Raw genomic sequence first — 26460 nt, 5'->3', positions numbered from 1 at the left:
TGACAATTATCCATTCACAGCAGCTGCACAACTGTCAAACTATATACAGGGACTGTTTAAAGAGGAACGTCTCTAATTTTATACAGAAATATAATGTGGTCCGCTTTAGCATCTTAGCCTTACTCATAGCTCACGCTAACAAAGTCAGAGAAAATATATCAGTAACAAAAGAAGTTACCTACATATAGAGGGACATTTTTTCCTTCATTGGACAAAACAGAGTTAAGAGGACAAGAGAGAGAAAGGGGAGATCACATACAAGTAAGAACCACTCGTATTATTTAGTGTTGAGTTGATCAAGACCTAAAACAAAACTGAATGGACAGTAAATATTGTAACTACGATCTTCAAGACTGCAGATGATTGCTAATGTTACACTTCTGAAAGTGTACATGTGCAGCTGGTAACATGCTCCCCATATTAGATAAAAAACATTGTCATTTTTATGTTTACAACTTTCTTCCTCTGGGTCGCCCAAAATTCAGTTGATGTAGTTTTAAACTACAATGTATTATAAAATGATTGTATTGGCTAGATTTGGGAAACACATTGTAGGATCCAGGGTTTTGGAGCTTGCGCCATGTTCCGTAGTAAAAGTCAAGATGTCTCAGCTTCTGCAGCTTCAATTTTAACCAAACTGTGTTAAACTCGGCCTCTTGTGAAACTAACTTTATGGAAGTGCAGCATTAAATAATGTATCCATCAGAATACAGAACCCAATAGCAAACAACACTGACCGTCCCCTCAATCAACTTATTAGAGCTGAAAAGATTAATGACTTAACTGACCAGGGAATCAACAGAAAAATAATAGGCATCTATTTTGATACTTAATAGTTTCAGTCATATTTCTTGTGAACTAAATAGCTTTGCCTTTTTTGACATTTAAAACGCCAGACAAGTAAAACTGATAGATGTATCTTTCATTAAAAACAAATTGGTTGCAGCCCTACATACAATATTACTTCTATCCGATTGCAGATAGAGATCCTTTATTTTTTGTTTTGCAGGAGCTTTGTACTTCACATCACATCACAACAGCTTTAAACATAACACTTTGCAAGAATGTGTATATGTTTGTACAAAATTGCATTTATGAGACATGACAATATATATTGTGTTAGATTTAGTGCTAGGTATCATTCAGAAATGTGTTATACCAGTACCAGTACCAGAACTGATACCTTTCCTTCAATACTGGTTCTTGAGTTATACTTTTTTCCATGGCCTACACATTTTATAACATCCATTTTAAGAACAGGAAAATTACCTTTCACATTTTAGAGTTTCCAACATTTACCCATGTTCCCTAAATGCCTCACATGGAAGCTGGCTAAGGCAGTTTTTGAAACTAGATAGTACTGAAGCAGTTTGGTCTTTGTCATAAAAGGATATCTAAGTGCGGTACCCAACCCTGGTTATGTGTAAACATGATCTATAGTCAGTAGCCAGGCAGTTACCCTTGCATTTAATTAGGCTTATGACACATTGAGACAACTTTTGGGTTCATATACAGTATATTTTTATATGTCCTCCTGAGCACAGTGAAAAAGCAATCCTATGCATGTCTCCACAGTCCTGAGCTTTTTTATATTCTATACATGTTTTTTTTTTTCTTTGCCTGTTTTTTTTCCACTTTGCTTTCCTGCCCCATATTTTGTGACTGTAGCTGGCAATGCCTGTGTGTGTGTGTAACCCCTTGGCATTAATTTTCATAGCAGATACAGTCCAGCAAGCCTCATCCCTCAGTTTTGGTCAAGGGCATCTAAGCACACAAATGCAGTGTGCACACACACAAATGTTCACTGCATTGAGGTGTTCGATGTATTGAGAGATGAAGGGTTCACAAACAAGCCCAATGAAATGCATGCTCACTGAGATGGTAAACATTTTGAAATATTCTTTCTTGCTCTATTTCTTTCTCTCTCTCACTCTTTTCTCTTTGCATGCACACACTCATGCATGTACACGCACACGCACACACACACACACACACACACACACACACACACACACGCACACACACACACACACACACACACACACGCACACACACACACGCACACACACGCACACACATGCACACAAAGAAAATTGTTGATGCTGGCAGCTGGTTTCCCGCTCCTAGAAGTGGGGTGACAGTGATTTATGACTGAGGGAAGATCCAAGGGAAAACAGCCAACTACAGGACGTCAAAACAAAGAGAGGATGAGTGGGAGAAAAGGTGAGGAAAAAAAACATGGAGAGAAACGGTGAAAGAAAGATAAAGACAAAGAGGGAGCAAAAACTACAGTGTAGGACCAATACATTATTGGTATAATATGATAATATGTGAGAATTTCACTGAAACTAATCCATGGTAAATTATGGTGCAATATGAAACAACTCTAGGGTTACTATGTCTTCTGAAGATAGAAAGAAAAAGTGTCTGCAGGAAAGAAAGACAGACGGAGGAAAAGAGAGAGGAGACAGAAAAAGCAATGTTGAGAACAGAGTTGTTTTGCTGGCGATTAGTGACATGAGCTGCAGGGCACAAAACCACTCAAACAAACTATTGACTTTTAAGTTGGCAGTACTGCACCTTGGAAAGAGAAAACACTGTCTTACACACACACACACACACACACACACACACACACACACACACACACACACACACACACACACACACACACACACACACACACACACACACACACACAAGCATGCAATGGGAAGATAAATCACTCTGTGGGCCAGCCAGATTCAAATCTAGCCTCTCCAAAGTCTGAGAGAAAGTTATTTCTGCTTCTCTTGTTTAAAGTAAAGTGAGGCGGAGGAAGAGGAGGAGATGAAATCTAATGTCGAAAAAGCAGATCTCTGGTTTAAGATGGGAATATCACCTGGATAGCTGTATTAGCACCCTACCAGGTTCCAACTGTGCTGGAATCAATTGGTTTCAGTGGAGACGACTTCTACCTCTGAATGCATTAAATAACCGGAAGGAAGTTTAAACAACTACAACTCGACACATAAAAGAAATAACACAGTTTCAAGCTTTAGTGGACAAATGTTGTTACAGACTGTGACTTTTTCCCTATGGCCAGCTTCTATATTTGAGTATTTTAAACAATACAACTTTAGAGAAGAACACCTTGAAACTATTGTAAAAAAAAAAAAACTTTTAGTATGTGCATTTTCTGTACTGCTGATGGTGCTCAGCTCTGGTTCATATTACCATTGCATGCACTGACCCAAGTCTCTCTGGCAGCAGAATTTAATTCACTCATCAAATCCTAGGTAAGGGGACTGCGATCAAGATTAATGGCCTGCATCCTTTGTAGTGGCTCCGTGAGGCGGTACTCGGGCCCAGCCGTGCTTTGAGCTAAATGCTAATGTCAGCATGCTGAAATGTTCACAGTGACAATGCAAACATGTTGATGTTTAGCAGGTATGATGTTTACCGTCTTATGGTTTGCCATTTGATTTCAGCGTGGTCATATGCTAACATTTGTGAATTAGCTAATCATAAACACCAGTTAAGCCAGATGTGGACATCATTGGTCAATTATGTAGTCATAAACCAAAACTATTACAATTTATCTGGAAGGGAAGATGAATGTGTGATATAAATGTTATGGCCATCCATTCAATAGTTGCCACTGAGGCATTTTAATGAAAACCCCAAATCTCGGCTTCATGCTTGTACCAGATTAATTTACTGAAGTCATTAGGATTCATCCTCTGGGCACCATGAATGTTAGTACAACGTTTTATCAGGTCATTCGCCTGTCTGACGAGCAGCAATGTGTACATAACAAACTGCAAATTGTGCCGCTTCTGCTGTGCAAAAACAAGTGTCTAATGCATTAAATGCATTTCAATTCTGTCATAAATAGCTGTCATCTTGGCCTCATGCCACAATATCATGGAATTACTTCTACACACTGTAGCTGCATAAAAGAGACACGCTCAAAGCAATCAAATCTCATTTTGCTGGAATTAAAATGCATGTGACCAGCTGTGACTGGTGCCCATTTCACTGTCAGCAGATGACTGAGAGAAGCGAGAGACAAGGAGCTTCATCTGGCTGTCACTCATTGGCGTTAGCTAGGATTAGCTGAATGGATTAGCCTCTGATACAAAGCAAAGTCCCGCTTTCCAATTACTGTACACACATCTCACACTTCAGTCAACCTCACTCGCGATGAATTAAAAAGCTGCTTGAGTGACAGGCAGCCTGTGCTGGATGGGAGCCATTTATTACACAGTTTCATAAATACAGTATATGTACTCTGGGGCTGGTGAAGGAGTGAAATCTGATATAAGATACCACAGTGTTAACACATACTGTATGTGCTCACAATCACACACTCACAGGCAGACATAGGCATAAACGCTGAGCACACGTTGCACACACTCAAACTCCTACTGAGACTAAAAGCCATAGAACAAGCCTGAGGGTTGGCTCTGATGCATTTACTTATTGCCTGGATTTGAACCTTTAACCCACTTGTTCCCTCACCACTATACATACCTTAATCTGTTCCCCGCCTTCACACTTCTATTCTAAATGCCTGAAACCCTTCCACACACTGTAATTTAAGAGGGCTTAAGCTAAAAAAAAAAAAAAAAAAAAAAAAAAAAATTGAAAATAAATGCAAGAAATTCCAACAGGGGAGAATTGCTATTAACGGATGTCATAAAATTACTCTCTTCGATTTTACTTACTTATGGGAGAAGGAAGAAGCAAAAGAAAAAAAGGCAAATACAAAAAAAAAAGCAAACACTCCCTCAGATACATTCTGAGGAACGTATATAGACAGTGGGTTCTATGTATAGAAAGAAGCAGAATGAGAGGCAGCCAACAGGCAGGACTGATAACATTGATTATTCTCCGTCTCAGTTAAAAAGAAGTCACCCAGGTAGCACTCTTCACTGATAAAACTGACAGAAAATCTCTGTGGCATCAACATTTCAATAAACGCCGCACCCTCACAAAATCCCAAACCAGCTGCAGAGAAGAGACACAGAGTGATGTTCCCATCCTCTCTTTGTATGGTTAGAGGGAAAACAAAAACCATCTTGGATTTTCCTCTTTGGCTCCAAAGATGCTGATTTCCTGAGAAGTGACAGTTTTTCTGTTGTTCCCCCCTCTTTTCATAAGAACGACTTTTCTCTAAGCCTGTGACAAACAATATATGTGACACTTTTAGAACAAAATGTCTCAACCGTAAAATAATGTTTTGTAGACAGATTTATCGGGGCCTTCAAGCGGCTGGAGCTCGCAGCTCGCAGCTCACAGCGGTGGACAGAGTGATAAAATACTCCAGGCTGACCCAATTGGCAAGTTTAGAAACGTTGCTTTATCGGTGGGCAGAAAGATGCTAAGCCGTCTGAAAACTAGCTAGGATTGAGAACAAAAAAAACAAGGACTGAAAAACAGCCAGCACATAACCCCAGTAAGCAAATGTCACACAATTCAAAACATAATCTACACCTGACTGCTGTGTAATAACAACATGAAAACGCAGGAAGGCATAATTACAGCGTGTCAAGCTTGCAAAATCACGTTTTGCAAAGAAGCCGTGAGCTGTTGGATTTTACGGCTGCAGGTCTCTTCCCCCAGAAACAAGTTCAGAACAAGCCCTCAAATCCTGCTATTAAACTCAGACTCTTGTAATTTCTTTTTCTTTTTTTTTTTGCTGGCATCGGCATAACGCCTACCAATTAAGGCATCACTCCTACAAGTTACTGCTCTGGCAAATAAGTCTGACATGTCCTTATGAAAGCCAGTTATAATAAGTAGATGCGGTCACAACTGGAAAACCAAAAGGATGTCACAGTTCTCTTTTACAAGCTAGTGTCAGCGTTGAAGTGGTATTTCTGGAAATGCAATCAACGACTGACCCGTGGTGTATGGTTCGCCAATAATCTGCTTTAAAAACAACAGCCAGTGGGCAGTGCTGACATGTTGAGTGATGGTTCAGAGGTTGAATAGCTACAGGATGATCAGTCTATCTTTTTGCTAAGACGTCACAAGAAAAGGAAGAGACGGTAGACATAGGCCTACAGAAAGATGAAAATCCTGATGAAAATTGCGAGAAGTAGTGTTCATGCGAGTTGTGTTTGTCTGTAGGTGGTAGGGAAAAAAAGAGCGAGACGGAGTGATAGAGATGTACAGTGTACTCACTCGCTGGGTCGTAAGAAGGTCGCTTTGCCCAGGCGGAGAATGACGGGTCCTCGGGGGTTGCGGATCTTCTTGACATCGGCGCTCTTGAGCAGGGAGAATCGCCTCACGAGATTAAAACCTGGCAACAAAGGGTATTCGTCAACACCCACATACACAAAACTTGGACAGTAATATGTGTATTTGAGAGTTGAGTCTTCTCACCAGTGATATTGTGCCTGGCCGTCTGAGGAAATTTCCAGCCATCCACTTGTAAGGACGGGCACTGAACATCTGTGGAAACAAAAGGATGGCACAGAGGGTTAGGCCAGAAAGAAGTCAAAAAGTGGGTATGCGAACAATAAAACCCCTGAAATGTGCCATATTTCAAGCACAAAGAGATGAGAGTTGTAACCTTTGACAGTCGCTGCTGAGCGATTCAGACAGTTTGTGTGAGAAAGAAGCAGCAACATTAAACATACATACAGAGACATCGATCTGGAAGTTAGAAAAAGGGAGTTGGTGGGGAGGATTGAAAGCCCCCTTCCCCTCAAAGAAAAAGGAGCGTAAAACAGTGAGCGAGATGAAATGAGGGCAAAGCTGTGCAGAGTGGAACACAACCCGGTCTGACAGGTTGTCTAGCATCAGGCTTGTCTGTTGCGGTAGCCTCTGTTTGATGGATATGTTCTCACCCTGTCAGGGGAGGTTGCAGAGAAAAGTGTTGCCTGTCAGGGCGGCCTCCCTGACTACAGGGGGGGAGATGTGAGATGTGTTGAAAAACCGGGCTAGTAGAGGTAGACATGGACCCTGTGAATCACTATGATCCACAGTTAATTGATCTCTTTGGGGCCAAGGACCATGGCCCCGAGCAAGATGTTCCACTGGGCTGTGTTTCAGGAAGGTTTTCTTACTTTTTTACTATGACTGCAGAGGAAGTAGGTGGGGTCCTGTGTTGACCAAAAGTTAAACTGAAGGATTTTCTTTGAGCTGTGTGGCTGTCAGTAATATTTTAAATCATGAATGTTTGCCTTATGATGAAGCTGAAGGTTAGATATTTTAATTTAATCTCATTCAGTGTTGCCCGATGATTCGGAGTTTTATCACCTTTACCAAGAGTAAAGAGTAGCAGTGTAAAAATATATCCATCCCATGGAAAGTGTGGGCTCTTTTGAAATATTAGGATAAGAACACATTCGATTCTGTTTGAAAATATGCCTGCAGATAAAGGTGATACACTTGAACAACACACAAAAAATGTTTTGCCAATAACTTTTTCAATCACTTTGTCAATCAGAAGCTAGAATTGCCCTCTTCCTTGCTACTCTTCTTGCAGGCGTTTTGAATATTTTTCCACCAGCTACTGACATCAGCTTGCTGAAAAGTTACAAGTTGTTGAAGAGTTTTCCTCATAATATTATAGTTATTTATTTCAATTGTGTAAATGACCTCAAAATGTCAGATTTATGTCATTCGTTTGAGCATGCCACCTTTATCTGTAGCCCCTGTTTCCAGCAGAGGATCAGATGTTTACTTGTTCAACTATATTGAAAATGTCAACAATTTAATCTGACTGTATACTTTTATTTACATCTGTTGGAAGGCAAATCCTTGTTTCAAAACTTAATGCAAAATGCAAATGATAAATGGGCCACTAGTATCACTGCAAACCATATAAGTATGGTTTGAGAATACAAAGCTTGATAGGAGCAGCAACGATAAGTAAAATGAACAATTGGTCAATTGTGTACACAGGAATATAAAGTTAAATAGGTGCTACTTCAGAGGTAGGGTTTGACTGAAGGGCACTATTGATTGTTGCTGTTGATGAGACAAAGGCTGAAAGAGCCTGAGAAGAAAGCCTGAAGAAAAAGCTTTATTTCTTTGACACTTCGACACTTGTAAAGTTGTTGAGAACGTCTTTTGGAAAACAACGGTCAGTGCACTGCATGGAGAGTTTCCTTGAAGCATGCTATGGCAACCTACTGTCTCTGACCAGAAATTAACTGTTATCCAGGCTAGACGTCGCTCCGAAATGAGGTGAAACAGATTAATATAATTAGTGAAAATAAGATCCAGCTGTGTTTAATTAAGAGTTAGGAATTTAATTTCACGGACGCCAGCTCAAAAAAAGAAAAAATAATTAAATTCCTTTTCGCGCTTCATCACCTATAATATCAAGATCGCTTGACACCTTGCGGTTCCCTCTCATCTTTGAAAATACAAAGAGTGGGTTTTAAGGCGCAGCACATTTCAGCCTGTCAGCCTGAATGACACACCGAGCAGTCAGTGTGTCATTCTCTTATTGCTGTCAACAAGCACAAATCAAGGAGTGGGAAAGAGATGTCAAACAGTGGTGTTATGGGAAGCTGAGATAAACTTGAGATGAAAAGTCGAGGAAACTGCATACAGTGGAAAAAGTATCAAGCACTGGTTTAGAGTCTTCTGTTCCCTCTGATACTCTCACTTACATCCTGCCTTTATATACCTTCTCTCTCTCTCTCTCTCTCTCTATCACACACACACACAATCACACGTACTGTATTTATATGTTGATTGGTCCGTCCTGAAACCTTATCCGCTGACTCAGCACAAAGCGCATTGCGCACACGCATACCCCAGGAGTTTTTCCTTCTCATTTCTCTTCACAGGTTCTTTTAAGTCTACGGCGAGATCTACCGTACCTTTCGTCGCCGTAAACTCTGCTTTCTTTTTTCTTGTTGTGTGTTTTTTTTTTTTTTTATCACCGCCCCATTTCCATCAGACAGAATCAAGATGAAGGCTTTTGTCAGAAGTGGATAGATCCCGGCTGCAGGCACGTGGGCAGTGCAATGAAAAGTTAAACAACACGAGACAGAAGAAGGTGGAGAGACGAGGAAGAAGGGACACAGGAGTGTGGAGAGAAGGGAACTAAACAGCACAGAACTAAACAGTGTTTCTTTTCTGAGACGATGCTGGGAACAGCTGGCAGTATTCTATCCAAAAAAAATAGGAAATTAAGAGGCATCTTTTAATGTAAATATGATTCAGGACATCTCAGCTTGTAAAGCTCATTCTCTGCATTAAATGACTTCCATTAGTCTGAGCTGTTTCAGCTTTTAACATGCTCAGCTGGACAGGTTTAGCTACTTGGCATTTCAGTAGAGGGCTTTACTATAGTATGGTAGAGCATTTGTGGAGCATAATGTGATTTTTTTTTTTACTTGAAACTTTAGTATACGAACATAAAAGCATTAAGATGACAATAGCTCGTACTGATGAAGTACAGCTAAGCTTAAGCTAGCAGCCTAAGTGACTGAGTGATCAAAGTTAAGTCGCTGATTGGCAGAATGCAGTGACTTCCTTTTTCTGTTTCACATTAAAAATCTATCATTTCAAATTAAAACCCCTTTAGCATTTAATTAATGAGCCAGCCATATGCTAGGTTTCTACAAAGTCTTGCTAATAGGTGTCATGCCGGAAGAACACTTTTTTTCTCTCGACGTTAGGAAATAACATTTTCCCATTTCTCTTGATCTGGTTGAACAGTATTTACATTTTTTTTTAAGTGCATGAAGATCCAATCATCAAGTTGTCACTGACATTTATTGTGAATTGATGCCTCATTTCCATCTGATACCGTTTGCCCTGCAAAGTTACAGCATTGCGTGTTAATATAAACTCAACATTTCCTGTATATGTTTTAAATGAAAATCCCCCTAGCGTTCCAGTAGACAGTAATTATTCATTACTATACGAGGGTTTTATTCTGAAACATTTGCAGGAACTTGTTGTGACTGAAATCTGACAATCCTACTTTAGATGAGTAATCTGGGGAAATCATTGAATATAGATGATTATTGCGAGAAAAAAAATGCATTAAAGCAATGGAAATATCTGCACTATAGAATGTAAATTTGCCACCATAGGAACAGGTGTTACACACCCTCAGAAACAGCAGAATGAATGCGACGTCCCTGATTAAATTATTACAATTTAATAATCAAATCATTTTATGTGTTCCACTGTCATGCATTGCATGAAACAAAAGGCGTTTTAAAAAAAAAAGACAAAAACATGCCATGGTTTGGTAAATTATTCACAGTTCACTTGAAATCTCTAATTTGAACAACGGAAATTCGTAAAAAGATAAAACAATGTGTCAAACAGCATTACTGTCCGGCCCTGGTGTATATGCAGTAGATAGTAACACAAGTGTCTAGAGTCTAGAGTGAGACTCAGGAACAAGGCCAACAAAACAGTCCTATTCTATTCCTTTAACACTAGCTTGACAGGCCATAATCTGTGTTTCAATATGGTTAAATCTCATTGGTGAACAACTTTTTAAACATGTACTATGTTTTTGGAAAGCTGTGAATCACGTTAAATGCTGTGTTTATTTGTATAAAGTGTCAGACTTTTGCTCCACCTCATGGGAGAAACACACTACTTCCACATAACTCAGAGGACGGATGATATTTTAGTGGACTGTTGCACACTCAGGCACTTTGGCAGTTTGGCAGAGGACACTGCGTAACTTGATCCCCATTTCCTCTCAAGCTGGGATCAAAGGAAAGCATTTGCTTGTTGACAAGCTAATTAGCACAAAGTATGAGTTCCACTCCAGGATCCTGCTAGTATCTGCATGTAGCTTTAAAGAGATTGGATGGTCTTGGCTGGGTTCACTTCCTCTTTGATGGGTTGCGTTTGAGTCTTGCCAAAGCAGGTAATGATACCACACTGGCAGTCATGCAGCACACTGCTGAGAGTGTTCCCCCAAGCCTCCACCTTGCCAAAGATAAGAAGTCAGGACATTTAAGGTCTTTAGAGAGGTAAAACACAACTGTTTGATGTACACACACTTACATTTAGCTCAGGAGGTGTATAAATCAAATGTGTCAGGCACACCTGAATGATTCGAGTTTTGTAAATGCATCAGCATACAGACTCAAATACAACTTGTACCAGGTCCATGAGTAGGCAAACATACCACCCAGACATTCATTATGACACATAACTATGTGTATGTACATTATCTACTCAGCTGTAGCTGATGTGCGGCAATATCCTAAATAAAATAAGTCATGTTGGACCTTTTGTGCATTTTGAGTGATATTTAACCAACTTCAGAAGGTTGTGGCGTCAACGGCCTGATCTACCACCGCCTTGTTGTGGTCAGGTCTGAGTTTTAATGTTGTTTCTGTAGAAGCAGAAACTTGGCAGCGTGTTTTCGTGAAAGGGAATAGGACGGAAGTGTGCTCACAGTGTCAGAGAATTCCTGTGCGGTTTGGAATGAGAGAGGGTTATGGGAGGCATTGAATGTCCTTTACAGTGTGGTTTTACAAGATAATTGGAGTGGACTGCTGATCAGCAGAAAGTTGAACTCAGAGATCCTTGTTCTCTTAATGACATGCAACATATGGGGAGGAGGGCAGCTTGCTGCGTGATGTAGTACACGATTCAGTTCAATAAATGAAGCCTACGTATGGTTAACATGACAAACTGAGCGGGTGATGCAAAGAAGGAGGGATTGAGACGGAAAGAAACAGACTTGCCCTGTCAGGCAAATGAGGCAGACCAGAGAGAACATTACTGGTTCCTTTCCAGAGATAAAATTGTAGAACAGAGGAGTGGAAAGACTTAAAACGCAGTACTTCGGGGGGGATGAGCTCACTCATTTTCCCCTTGCAGGCCTCTGGCCCACTTTCAATATGCTCTCACAAGCACACAAGGATACAAACTGACTCATGACACACATTTACAAGCTTTTCATTGCAATAAACTTGGACAGATGAGATTGTGTTGTTTGACAGAATGTCGGCCATCCTGTGTATGTGTTAATATGTGTGTGTGTGTGTGTGTGTGTGTGTGTGTGTGTGTGTGTGTGTGTGTGTGTGTGTTGCTTGCCAGTGCTTGTGCATATACATACTGATAAATGACCCTGGATAAGTTCATCAGAGGACAGGGTAAAAGACACCTAAAGTATTCCAGCATAAGCTCAAAACATGTAACATTTATTTCAACATTCTCAATCATTAGCCTGACCACATTTTTCATTTACTGGTCATTTTTATGCATTGTGCAGCACTGCCATGGGATCTGATATAACATTCCTAACTACTGAGTTAATGATGTTGAAAGTTTTGGTGCCCTCATTATGCTTTTCGCAAGCAGTTCTGATGGGTCTCCCGATGCACTTTGTTCCTGCAGAGAGTATAAGCATTACAGCCAAGCACCGTTTGTTATTACCAAAAAACTAGCCAGCAGTCACACTCTGAAGGTTGACCAGAAGACCTAAATGTGCAGATGGAGTAAAGATGGGAGTACTCATGCTTTGAGACACCATGAAATTAATATTTAAAGCTGCATAGCTCAATGTTTTGATATTAAAAATGGATCAAAAGACTACTGCTCATGTAACGTGATAGGGGGGTCACTCATGGAAACCATGGAAACGAGCCCAAAATTAGAACCTGACACTGCAGTTCCTGTCAGCTCTTCCAATAATTTTAGGTTTGGTTTCATGGCTCTCAACACTCAAACTGTAATCAACTTAAAGGATAGGATAAAGTAGAAAAAAAAAAGCTTGCGATAAAAGACATTTTTCACAGGCAGGTTCATCAGGTGGCCAGAAAAAGAACTCAAAGTAAATGCAAATTTTTGCTCCAAGTCTGCTGGATGCTGGGTTTGCTAATATGATTGCCAAGTCAACTTTATAAGGTGATTAATAGGGATGCGTTGCTAAGCTGTAGCATGTAGTCAAGAAACCATGAATGCTTCTTCAAACCTTAGAGAAAACAGTCATCATTTAATAAAGTAATCCAACTCTTCTTCCCTTCCCCAACATCAAGATGCCCCGTTATGTTTTTTTTTTTTTAATGTCTTTTTCCCTTACTTATATATAAAGTAATAAAGTATGTAGAATAATCTGTTTATTTAGTATTAATGAATATCTTGTACTTCAAAAATTCATTGGCACTAGAAAGCATACAACATACTGTAGCTCAGACACAGACGGAAGGAAACGGAGTCAAAACAAATCAATACATAAATCCTTTACTTCAGACTGCGAAGGGTCTGTAGGGCAGAAAAAAACAACAACATTTGACCAAAGGCAGAAAAATTCAGTAGTCTCTCTGTGTGATACACTGTAGATCTGCAATGCAATCATCCAGCTCCACTCTTCCACACTAGTTTTACTTAAACCAGCTTTCTTGCTGTAATGTCAGCAAATTACTGGTAAGTAGTGATCTGGATGCGTCAGAGGAATAGTGTGTGTGTGTGTGTGTGTGTGTGTGTGTGTGTGTGTGTGTGTGTGTGTGTGTGTGTGTGTGTGTGTGTGTGTGTGTGTGCATGTGTGTGGTGCTTGCTGTTACAGAGTGTTATAGCTGCACTTGAGAAAGCACTTTCTTCAACCCACTGGAGGGGAGGACTCAAGGGAGCTGCGAGCTGACTCAGTCTCATCTGAAATGCTCTGACTTGGGTCTCCCAAAGGGGACCCCCTCCTCCACAAAGCTCCCTTCAGAGCTCCGCCAGCTATGGAGGATTGCTCGGTCCCCCAAGTGATATCACAGAGCCGGTCCCCGAGAACACAGTGACAGTGAGACGAGGGAGTATGACAGTTCAGAAGAAAATAAATAAATAAAAACAAGGCAATAAAAGAGATTTCTCTTCATGTCTCTGCCTCTTGATTTCTGGGCTGTCTGTTTCTGTTACACACACACACACACACACACACACACACACACACACACACACACACACACACACACACACACACACACACACACACACACACACACACACACACACACCTGGATACAAATAGTAATACATGCACCTTCTCTCCAACACACCAGCAGACAGACAAAGTAGCATTTCAGCAGGCACATACACATTCAAACATGTCTTTCCTCCGCAAATACACAAGCCCTGAATGGTTGATGGCCCATGAAGAGGAACAAAACCGCACATGGTAAACACACATGCCTCTTCGCCGCGATCTAACCACACTGCCACCAACAGCCGACCGCCTCAAACGCACATAAGCTATAATTACACTGTTTTCACTTTAGCATTGTACCGCATCACACACGCCAATCAATTTACACCCACTCACGCACGCACACGCACGCACGCACGCGCACGCACGCACGCACGCACGCACGCACACACACACACACACACACGCACGCACGCGCACGCAGACGAGCACAGTTCCATCAACTTCAGAGGGTTTTCAAAGTGTGATGGGTCCACAACTCCAGCTTGAAAATTTGAAAAAGTCACAACAATTTGTGACTTGCAAAAATATTACTTCACCTCCGGAGTGCTTGGACTTTATTGTCTTTTTAGCATTTCAATGAAGACTCAGGGACTTTTCGAACAAGCAGTTTGTTGAGGTCAGTTAGCAATTTTTTTTGTGGCCTTTGCTGTTTAGTAGCAGTTTGGTTCACAGCTTTTATGGCAGGAAGCAATAATGTTGGAATAATGTAAATAAAGGACTTTAGTGAAGTTCAACAGTGGCTACTAATGTGTTGCATAAAGTTTCAGTTTGGAAGAAATGTCTTTATTGTCTTAACTCTTTTCTTTGTTTGTTGAGGTAATAGTATTACATTTTGGAAAATGTGCTTATTCTCTCCCTTGCAGAAAACTAGATAAAAATATCAATACTACTCTAATACGGCTCCAATAAATATAAAGGCAGCAGCTGGTCAGCTTAGCATAAAGATGAGAGGTTTAGAGGAGCCAGGCTTTTCTCCCCTATTTACAGTCTTAATGCCAAGTTAACCGGCGGATGGCCGTAGCTTTAGATATGATATTCTTATCAATCTGACACTATGTGGGTTTTTGTTGTTGTTTGACAGAGCCTTTTATATTTCATTACATACACAAAACTACAACTCAAAACCGTAGCAGGGTGACTCACCTTGCTCTGACACGGAAGGGTCACATGATCCGAAGCGGAGCGCCAGCAGCGCCAGAGAGGAGAATAGAAGCCACATGGTTTCACTCCTCCGAAAGCACCACCTCACCTCACCTCACTTGACCTCTGCCACCAGCTGATGGATGAACAAACAGAAAAATGGAAAGTCAGAAAAGTGTAATCCTTCCTCCATTCTGTCAGCATGCCGCCTAGTCTGCCCACTCTACCGACAGCTGCACATTACGCTTTGAGTCCTAAATAGACATTGATGTATATTTATGAGTCAGTCACTGTTGATGTGTTAATTATGTGGTATGATGCGGGCTTTGTTAATGGCATATGAATTAACCAGAATGTCCCTCATTAAGAAGTGTAACTCTATAAAGTCTGATCATAGTCATTATCCTGTCCATCTGGTTGGCCTTTGACTGGGCAGCTGCTACACATGCACACATAGACATACATGTATGTAAATATATCCAGGGAAGTACACTTATATCCATATACACGTGACCATTTATATAAAAAAATTTGTTTTAAAAAGCCACACTTTAATCAAAAAAGAAAGTACACGTACTCCTGAGAACAAAGCAAAACGCACACTTGAAAGAAAGAGGATTTACATGCAGGCTGGTGGGTCCAGAGTCAAACAGACAGGGGGGCCAAAACACACAAACACATCTGGAGACTATTCCTCTGGAGCCATGATTGTGTTGTACCAGATGCTTCCATGTGGCCCAACAACAAGCACACACACACACACACACACACACACACACACACACACACACACACACACATACACACACACACACACACACACACACACACACACACACACAGTCATGCACAGATGAAAATGCACGCCACGTGTAACTAATCATTATATATAGTCTCCGCAGTCCCTCTTTCTAACTGCAACCCCTCATTCATAAACACACACAAGAATGCTCGCACGTACACACACCAACACCGCCCACTCCACATGAACACATCCAGCTGACCTGGACTTGCCCTCAGCCTGTGTGAGGACCCCATAACTCTGCAGTGTTTACAGGTACAGCAGGGCCCTGAAGGCAGGCAGGCGAGCAGACTGTGTCTCTGTACACACACCTGTCCCGTCTGCCAGGAGAAATGACCCCCACACTCCCTTGGGGGTACACAATGTGGCGCTCCGGCCCGGCCGAGGACACAGCATGAATACTATGCAGCCTGACCTGAACGGCTTGTCTGCAAGCTGCTAATAGACAATGTGGTGGAGAACAGTGTTACAAATTATGTTTTGGAATAACAAGGACAGGTCAACATTCCCCACACAATAAATAATGCATTACATTTTGGGGGCTGTTAATGTAGTTGCTGTCCTTTTTTTTTTTTTTTTTTTTTTTTTTTTTTTTACAATTTACGGAAGAAGCAACATTTTTGCAAGATGCGGTTGAATCGTGCTATGATACAGATTATCTGTGTGCGCTGCCGCTGATAACATTGACACAATTTACGTAAAAGTAGCGGCGAACAGCTAAAAGAATAGTGCAAGTTTTCTCCCGGCGTTGGAGGGTGGGAGGTTAATCAAAGCTTTAGACGGCTGTGTTGAAGCGCTCTGTGGCTGCAGCCATTATTATAGGCTTCATGCCACATGATCACAATAATAAGAAATTTCACACAGTACATAATACATAATGCATCACAGTACGCAAAACAAAGGCTGAAGGAAAAGTTACAACTCATTGCTAATATTATCTGACCATAATCCAAGACAACTTAATGGACTTCCTAATATGTGTTGCCATGGATGTCTCTCTTTCTCCTCTCTCTGCACCGCATCCACAGCTTGTTACAGCAGATAGAGCCAGGATGGAGTTAGGCCACTGGGCTTGGCCGCTGGGCTGGCCGCGAGCCCGATAAGCAGGCCTGTGAGTGATAGGACACGTAGGGAGCCAATACAGGAAGGAAAACAATAACAGATTTGAAAGTGTTCCAGCCCTAAAAGCTGAAGACAAGAGCTGGCCGACAGAAGTGATGACCAACAATCACAATCACAACACAGCCCTCATTCTTCTTCTCAGCTTGGACGTTTTGGCCTCATCTTTTTTTTTAACAATAGTGTGTCTCCCCTGAAGACACAGAGCTGCTTGATGCTTCTCGGAGTCATTTTTGGTGGTAGGTCAGGACCTTCCATCTGTTTTCTATTTCCAGTGCAGTTCTCAGTTCCAGGACTCTTCAGGGCTTGAACACACTGACAAAAGAGTCACTAATACTGTCCTACATAACAATGGAAGGCAATTTGTGCTCAGTGTTTTGCAATTTTTGTTGTCACACATTTCATCATCATTGCCACCGCTTACAGATGGAACAACAGCCCCAACACAAGCTTGTTTAGAGGAACACACCCTGACAGATTTAAATGAAAGATGTCCTCATGATGGCCTGACAAGAGAATTGCTTATTAGCCACCCAGACATGGATGATTAAATAACAGTGAACCAGTGGCCCACTGTTTAGAATACTCTGCATCTGTTTAAATGGGAGAATCCGGCATAAATGTGTCAGTCATGTAATATCTGAGGGCTCACTGCTTTTCCAGCTGTCTCTTCCAGCATCCTGCAGCATGAAGATTGATAGGCGGCTCCTTCACAGGCTATCTGCTTCCAATCTACTCTGCGCTATCTCATAAATACAAACGCATACCCAAGAGCTTTTTTTGCTGCTCGGCAACCAACTGATTGGTCAGCCAGGTTGTGACCCTGACTGAATTCTCCGGAGAGTCATCTTTGATCAGAGGAAGTGCTGTAAAAGTTGGCTTGAATTTAGCCATGAAACAGAGGGTCTGAATTATAAGTGGACAGGTAGATATGCACGAACACATCCATTGACATATAAGCACATTCATATACAGTACAGCATGTGAGCTACAGAAAGCCAAAGGGATAGAGATGTGGTCAGAGACACTGAATAGGCAGTCAGACTTACAGACAGATAGAGATATTTATGCACACAGGCACACACATAGTTGTAAAAGCAAATGTTACACTATGCACTGCAGAAGTAAGTAAGACTGGAGAAGGCAATCATCAAGTCAATTGCTGTTTGCAAAATGCTGTAAATCAACTCTGTTGAGTGTTTGTTGTTGGGAGTGGGGTTTACTCTTATTGTGAGACAAGAAAAATGATCGTTGGGCTGCAGACAGCCCTGCATTCCTGAAAAGAATAAGGGATTTAAGAGCAAGACTAAAGAGTCTAAAGCCATGCTGGCTGCGCTGAAAGGCTGAACTTGGGCACAGCAACGCTTTGAGGAAAATGTGAATGCCAGCATGCTAATTTACTCATATTGACAGTGCTGTGAAGCAAGTAAGACGGCTTAATGTTTACCATATTTATTATATTAGTTTAGGATGTCAGCATTTGCGAATTAGCACGAACCATAACATGGAGATGATCCTGATGGAAGAAAATAAATGTTGGCCTGATGATGGCGCTAGATGAAGAGTCAGTCGGTCACTATATATAATTAGAATTTGTCCTGGGGTAACATGAATGTTTGTACCGAATTTGATGGTGATTCATCCTATAATTGTTGAGACATTTTGCTCAAAATGACAAATGTGAACCTAATGGTGGCGCTAAAAGACAGGGGGATCATCAAAATCAATGCAAGTCATCCTCTGGGAAAGGTGAACGTCCGTGTCAAATTTTGTGCCAATCCACCTGATAGATGTTGTTATTTCGAAGGATAAGTGAAAGCCCTCACCTGCATGTGCTGCTAATGAAAGGTCAGAGGCCCACAAAACCATGAAGATTCATCTTTTGATGGGCATTTCTGTGCACAAAAAGGTTGTTGATATATTCTGGTCTGGTGATGGACTCACAAACTGACAGAGCCATGCTGCTAACATGGCAAAAATAAAGGGTGTCTAGATCAGTCATTACGCTGCCTGATGTTTGTCAGACACTCCCAAAATACTTTTAGCTGTTTCCTGAACCTTAAAACTTCAGACATGCCAAACCTGAGAGCACATTGCAGACCGGTTACAATGGGGAATTAGGAGTTTATTGAAGTAACTAAAGTCCAGAGGCTCTGGTACACACTCCAGATATCCACTGACCTGGAGCAACAGAAACCTTCAGACTACCAAAGGCAATATCCCAACCTGTATGACTCCCGAGAGCGACTGAGGCAAGTTTTTACTCGTCTTACATTCTGGGCAGTGTTCAAGGCCTTTACTTGAATATTTGTGAAGAGGAGCAGGCCAGCAGAAATAGGGAGTGTCAAATACACACAACTCTCCTGACTCATCTGCTCAGGGCTACCTGGAAGCTCCAATGCCATGGACACTTTTTCTCCACTAACACAAGTAATGATGCAAAGTGAGGCCCACTTTGATGACATGACCTGGTTGGCCCCTGAGTTGAGGCTTTGCATGGATGAGTCAGCCTTTGGCGAGCAGATGACCTGTGGCTTTTCTTCAGCTTGACTTTGTATTTATGATAGCTTCATGTTCACTTCACCGCTGACATGACTGACCAAAGACTCAAGTGGATATTACAATTTGGCTGCGGGGCCCACAGCACCGGCCGGAATTGGAGGCAGTATGTGAAGCAGATACCACGTGGCCTACAGCAACACATTGCATAGGCAGCCTGCAGCACATTAAGTGAGCAATACTTTATGTGTAGTTAGCTCCAAGGGCAGCAATTCTTAACATTAACAAGGCCACATTCCCCAGGGTCTGAAGAGAGAGCAGAGCCCATTACTGCAGGGTGGGAAAGTATCCCTGGAGGTACTGCTGCATGCAAGGATTTCTAAGCTTTGGAATGTCGTTCATAGATCATATTTCTGTTGTTAAAATTACCCTTCAAGAAAATATTCCACTTGTTTACTGCAGGTGAGCATGGAAAATGTTTAAAACTGACCTGTTTAGACCAGATGGAGGGGGCGAGGGGGAGTTGGGGTGCACAGCACAGGATGGAGAAACCAGCAAACATGGGATAGCTGAATAATGAGCAAAGCAGATGTGACTGTGGCATTCAATGTTCCTCATCTGGACTTCATTTTCTTTCCCAGGTTTAGGGAAGAAGTTGAAGATTTCGGAGACTTGAGATCAGTGCAATGCTTCGCTCATACACCACTTTGCTGATATGCATGTATCAGATCCAAGAACAGAGCGCTGTTAGCAGGCTTTTCCATGCCACAGGGGTTGGATGCGCACCACAAAGATTTACAGTAACAGCTCAGCACGTTGAATGTGGGGTCCAGGCATGGCTTGGATATGAAAGGAAAATCAGCATCATTTTTTTTTTTTTTTTTGCCAACAGCTATACCATCTAGTATGGGAATAAAAGTTTCTCAAAATCTAACAATGAAACACAATATTGTGTGTCAGAAGCACTGAAGAGATACATATTTTAATGATCTCTACTGGGAGACAGTACGTTTATAATACTTCAGCTAAGCAGTGAGTTCACAGGGAGTTTGTGGTGTTTATTTGGTCACTGCTGTCTGTGATATTCCACGTGATGAAACGTGTCAAGCAGTCTTAACCTGTTGCACTATAACCCTACTGCAAAACTTTCATTAACTTTTCTTTCACTTTACAAACATTACAGCCGATGCAGCAACATTACTTTGGCAAAACCCCAAAAAACTTCTGAAACTTTAATCTTGTTTTTAACCGGCAAAAACATTGCTTTCACAATAAAAGTCATACCTTTCAACTACGGATAAATCCACAACTTTGCGACCACATTAATCCGTGAATTAGTGTATCCGTCTTGCAGGACGCTGCAAATGCAAATGTAATCCTGTGTGTTCTTTGTCCCCTTGACTTTTTTTGCTTCCTCGAGGCTTCTTCCTCCACAGAGAAGAAAGAAGGAAAAAAAAAAGTTGCTGCAAGATTGTCCGTGTCCAACTTTTCCCCTCCCCACTCTCTGCTGCACAATCTTAAATCCCCAGTGTCTTCCTCCCTCTCACACCCTCACCGTGCGTTTTTCAATGTCTGTCTCTTGGTTTCTTCTTACTTTTTCCTCTCACTATCTGGTCTTTTCCTCCTGCTTGTCTTCTTTTCAAATGTTGGTTAAACCTCCCCTTCCCTCTCCTCTCCTCTCCTCTCCTCTCCTCTCCTCTCCTCCCCTCCCCTCTCCTCTCCTCCCCTCCTCTCCCCTCCCCTCATCTCCCCTCCTCCCCCCTCTTTGGGAGATCCCTGAGTGAAATGTGTGGTGACATCACCTTGTCCACAGCACTGGAAAAAAAAAAAAAAAATGCCTGGGGCATCTCTCAAATCTCTCTGTCAAGCTGTTCCAGGCCTGTACCCTCTCTTTACCCTCCACACCAATCAACCACTTCTCCCCCTCTTCCCTCCATCTCCTCTTGGTGTTTGATTCATGGCATCCTGGAGGGGTAAAGAAGACTCGCTTCCATCCTGTCTGGGTTTAGACTCTGTATTTAGACAAGAAATACAGATTATGGTGACCCAGCTGGTGCATTATGGAGAATAATTTACTCCATTAAAATTAATTAACTTACTTATCATACTTACCTATGATTGAAGGCCAGGTCCACAGCTTCCATATTGTTTTATCACTGGGTTTTATTGCATCCAATCCATAAAGTGGCCTTGGTTGCAGCCCCTGACCATTCAGAAACACTCCTCCTAACAGCCACATAAATTCCACCTTTATTGTCAGTAAGTAAATAGTTCAGGAGGCGAGTAAATATCACTTTGCCATTTGATTTATGCATGCTTCCCCCCACTGGTATGGCTGAATGAGTCCATAAGTGTGCTCACATCTTCGAGATATTTATTTGTGCCCTCTGTTGAGAGTTCAACTTCTCTACCAAGTCATTATCTTTCACTCTCTCATTAGCTTTAACCTCCAGTAAAAACAAGTTTAAAAAAAAGTCTGAGTAGCATCCACTCAAAGTCATCAATGACTTCTGCAGCTGGCTTGTACTGCTGAAAATGCTTTGAACTACATGCTCACCTGGAGGAGACCATTTTAAGCTAAGAAAACTGATGGAAACAAGGTCATCCAGATGTCACTGTGACTGCCTGTCTGTGTTTGTCTGCCACTGTCTGCAGGACATCTGGACAATTGCATGTGACACATCTGGACATTTGACAATTGTGTGCGTGTGTGTGTGCTTGCATGTGTGTGCGAGTGTGTGTGTATGAGTCTTTGTATGTGCTGGTGACGCACTATGGAAGTAAAGAAAGGCGACAATCAGAATTTGTTAAATTTGTATTCCCCTCTTTGAAATCTCTTGCAGGTTAAGTCAAATGGTTAAAAGAAAAAAAAAAATTCTAGTCACTGGAGTCATCTGATATATTTACAGCCACGATGTTGAAGTTTGACATTTTCCATCTTGAAATTTAGAGTCTGAAGGTTACTAGACCATTTTGATATTTCAAAACTTCACCTCGTTTTTGATATGAACTGAATTCAAACATTTTTTTTGAAAATGGCTACAAGGATGGAGATGTTTGTTTACCGCATGTCAACAAATTAGAGATGTATTACCATGGAATTTCAGATATCCATGGTGCCCCAGAGGATAAATCCTAAGCACTCTGTTCAACCCTCCTGGCTTTAGTTTTTGTCCAAATTCCTTCAGGGCTAAGAAGCATATCGCCCTCAGATGTACTTTGTGTTTAGTGCTAATTAGAAAATGAGATTAATGGACTGTATAGGTGCTACACATCAGATTTGTTTTTATATTATTTAGACCTTATGACATGTAGCATGTAGCTCTAAGCACTGCTATGCCTGAATACATTCTCACAGAGCTGCTCTGAAAAAGAGCAGCTAACATGGCAGTAGACTCTCATGTGAGTATAGAAACACATTCTCACAACAAAATTATACAAAGGGTTGATTTCCACTGACTCCCAAAACGACATGTATGAGCTTTTTAAGTGACTTCTGTAGGAGCAAAATGAAAGAGTCGGTCATTTCACTGTCAAAGAGTGCCATTAACAAGCATACTAAACCATTGTCACCATGGTAAAAAAAAAAAAAAAAAACATGGTTGTGACACTATTGCAGTATGGTTAGATTTAAGCCACAAAGTAGTTGGTAAAGTTTAGGAAAAGAGCAAAGTTTGGATTAGCATAAGTACATTTTGTACGTAGCTATGTTACGTTATGTTCGTGACGCAGGTTAAAAAACATACGTGTGTTAAAGCAAGCCAACAGGGACTTTTGGATTCATGCAGGACATCCAACCAGCCCTGACTTGCCTCTCTATGGGGACTTTCAGACTCTTCATACATATCACTGGATTTCCTCTATTGCTCCAGTCTTAACGACTACAACCACTAGGGGAAGCAATAAACATAAATATAGGATGTTTTAACACCCTTCAGTGATCGACCAATGCTGCCATTTACAGTGCGAGGATGGGTTCAAATATCAGGAGCTTTCATCTTCTGCTTGACTGAATAAAAGTTTTTAAGTTGGCAATCTATCAAATTCATAGTTGAGAATTCAAACGACTTGAATTTAAACATACGTCTTCAGAGTTAAATATTTCAGAGATAAAAACTTTAAAAGTATTATCACTCACAACCTTTTTTCCCCTCCATCCATTCAAGTTTTACTCATGTATAATTAAAAGATAAAATGCATCAGCTCAAAGCCCCTCAACCTTGGTAAGAAAGATGTCATTGTTGTCATAGGAATTGTAAGTTCAGTACATCATAACGCACAAGATGTCCCCATGCAAACAAACACATAAACACTCTTTCAGGTACACCTCTTTTTTGCTGCTTTACAAACACTCTCTCATCATAATCGACTTGTAGCTATTTATGTGTTCCACTTTGCCATCATCAATAAATGTCCCGATTGCGAAGGAGAGATAATCTCTCTGCCAAAGTTTTCTGCTGCTACAGTGCTCAGATCAAAACGTGCCAATGCAGAGGAGAATTGCGATAATAATTACGAGACCTTTCCTTCAAAGGTGCTCTGAGTGTTTGTGCGCGACAGACGGAGAAGAAGAGAAAGGTTTGACAAGAAAGATGCAATTATTTTGAAAGTCCCTGTATTATACATGAAAGGATGCTGTTTCAGATGCTTCCCAAGAGCTACATATGGTTAACAGATTTGTCTTCTCTCCCAGTTTTTCACAGCTCTACGATAAGTACAAGAAAATCAGGCCACGGCGCTGCGTGCGACTACAGTTTCAATGAGAATTGATGTAAATGCTCCAGTTCACATGCATATGAGCCATTCATATCTTTGCCTGGTGGGACTAAATTGTGATGACAACCCTGAGAGACACGATAATAAAGGCTTCATCATAAAAAACGAAAAAGGGGAAACAAAAGACAATAAAACAAAATAATAGATTGCCATGAAGGATCGACGGAGATATAATCGTAAAAATTCGGAGCCTTGGGGGGGAAGAAGGGCTTCCGACGAAATAGACCTCACTTCAAATCACTGTCTGGGCTGGTGTTGAACAAATTGATGGGGAACACAAGGCTGCAGAGTACGGCCTGGTTAGACTGGGCCAAATTTTACAGGCTTTGAGTGTGTGTGTGTGGCCATATAGGTGTGTGTGTGTGTGTGTGTGTGTGTGTGTGTGTATGTGTGTGTGTGTGTGTGTGTGTGTGTACGGTATGTGATGGTGTGATCTATTACAATCACACATACTGTGCATGGTGGGTGGGTTTGGCCAAGTTCCAGCTCTCGGCTGGGGAGCATCTCTGAAAAGGAGGATCAATGAGCCAGTCAACCAGCATCGTATGGTGGTCTGAAAACGTTCCATGATTTACGAGATGCGATGCCTTGGTCTAACTAGCTTTATTCTGTCAGCACTCAAAGTTTCACCTCACCTTCTGTTCAACCTTAGCTCTGCTCGCCACCTCTATTTTAAATGCACCTGTTCCGTGTTCATTAACAGGACACAGCTTTTAAAATTAAGTAGGTCTTCTCGTTTTAAGCTCTCTTCAGTTCCTCTAATTAAAAATGAGCAGACAAGTAATCCAGTCTGATTACAGCTGAGGACTCTTGAGCTTTCTGCAGGAAACAAACATGAGTCTCAAGTTTTTGCTGGGAAACAGGAAGGGATCGCACCTGTTGCCAAGCCCTCTAGGGGGAACTCCAGGACCGGCCACAATCTTTGTCGCAGAGGCATTAAGGGAGAGGGGGTTCATATGTGTGTGCACATGCTTTCTCCCAGATTATCCTGCATCTATATGAGTCTCTCCATCTTCATTCTACCCTGCCCTCCTTCTCCATCCTTCCCCATTCATCTTCTCCCAAGCCCACGCCTCCTATCCCCCGCCACCCTCTTCATCCATGGCCGTACTATGTTAGAGATGGACTTTTCTCTACCCCTGCCCCCCCCTCCTCTTACACCCGTCTCCACTGCTCTTTCTCTCCCTCAGTAACTATGTGAGGCACAGGGAGGGAATGGATCCTGGCAGTGTCTTTATTGGCTCAGTTATTTCCACTGCATGCTCCCATGCTCCCCTAAGAGGATGAGGGATTGGGGAGCAAGGGAGCACTGAAAGAAGAGAGTAGAGAGGATGGGTGGATGTGCGTCTTTTAGATATAGTTGGGCAGGGCACTGAGGAAAGAGAGAGATAGAATGAGGAAGAAAGAAAGAAAGAAGCACAGTTAGTGAACCTTCACACACACACAGCTGAGGAGAAGATGCAGTCAGTGTGCTCTGCAGGTCTTTGCATCTTCAGTGCAGTGGAGTGGATTCTATTTCAAGCATGAGTGCCGATATAAATCAGTCAATCAATAAGGAAAGAGATAGCCATAAATGCTTATAGATGGGCAGTTGCACAAAACACCCTCCAGTACACACCAGTGAATGAATGTGAGGAACTCCTGTTTTGATAGTCATTAAAAGCCTCAGTACACTTGTATGTACCAGTAAATTGGCTTAATACTCAACACCGGGTCTTGTTGACTGTTAATGTAACCGGGAACATCAGCTTAGCATGAAAAAAAAAAGAGCAGGTGAGTGTGTTTGTAGAGCTCTTCAGTTTACTGGTCTGCATTATTGCCACAATAAGCCATGGAATAAAGTCAAACTGCCAGGAACTGAGCTGAAGTATTCCCACTGCTGCAGGAAACTAGCAACTTAAGTTACAACATCGCCTCACACTGAGTGCACTTTGGATTTAAGACTCAAGCCAGACACCGTAATACGTTACTAAAGTCTAATTTGCCTGTCGTGACATCGGGGAGAAGCACAAAATAGAGCACCATAAAGAGAAGGAATGAGATCAATAAAGAAAAGAGCAAAAGATAGTTACTTAGGGGAGATAGGGAAGGAGGCTTAGGGGGGAAAAAAAGAAAGAAAAAAAAAGATGAAGAAGGAGTAGACAAAGTGTGCCACATCCTGCACCATGTCGACAAGCATGTGGAGCCTATTTGTCCAACTGACACATATTCCAAC

General features: G+C 41.6%; 1 protein-coding gene across 4 annotated transcripts in view; it reads right to left on the bottom strand.

Moving 5' to 3' along the window:
* col16a1 (collagen, type XVI, alpha 1) overlaps nucleotides 1-21145 on the bottom strand; it is a 64247-nt gene extending 43102 nt beyond the window's left edge. For all 4 annotated transcript variants that reach the window (XM_069176453.1, XM_069176455.1, XM_069176454.1 and 1 more), the window contains exons 1-4: nucleotides 20754-21145; nucleotides 15053-15185; nucleotides 6373-6441; nucleotides 6172-6289 (exon numbers count right to left, since the gene is read on the bottom strand). In XM_069176453.1, the coding sequence (XP_069032554.1) occupies nucleotides 6172-6289; nucleotides 6373-6441; nucleotides 15053-15128 (263 nt within the window). In that variant the 5' untranslated portion in view covers nucleotides 15129-15185; nucleotides 20754-21145. The remainder of the gene's footprint in view (nucleotides 1-6171; nucleotides 6290-6372; nucleotides 6442-15052; nucleotides 15186-20753) is intronic.
* Nucleotides 21146-26460: the final 5315 nt, after the last annotated feature.

Source organism: Embiotoca jacksoni, unplaced genomic scaffold, assembly GCF_022577435.1.
Source record: "Embiotoca jacksoni isolate LCO1_2020_lvr unplaced genomic scaffold, fEmbJac1.0.p SCAF_7, whole genome shotgun sequence".
NCBI lineage: Eukaryota > Metazoa > Chordata > Actinopteri > Embiotocidae > Embiotoca > Embiotoca jacksoni.
The sequence above is the reverse complement of the archived record's forward strand: the minus strand, read 5'-3'. Positions and strand labels throughout refer to the sequence as shown.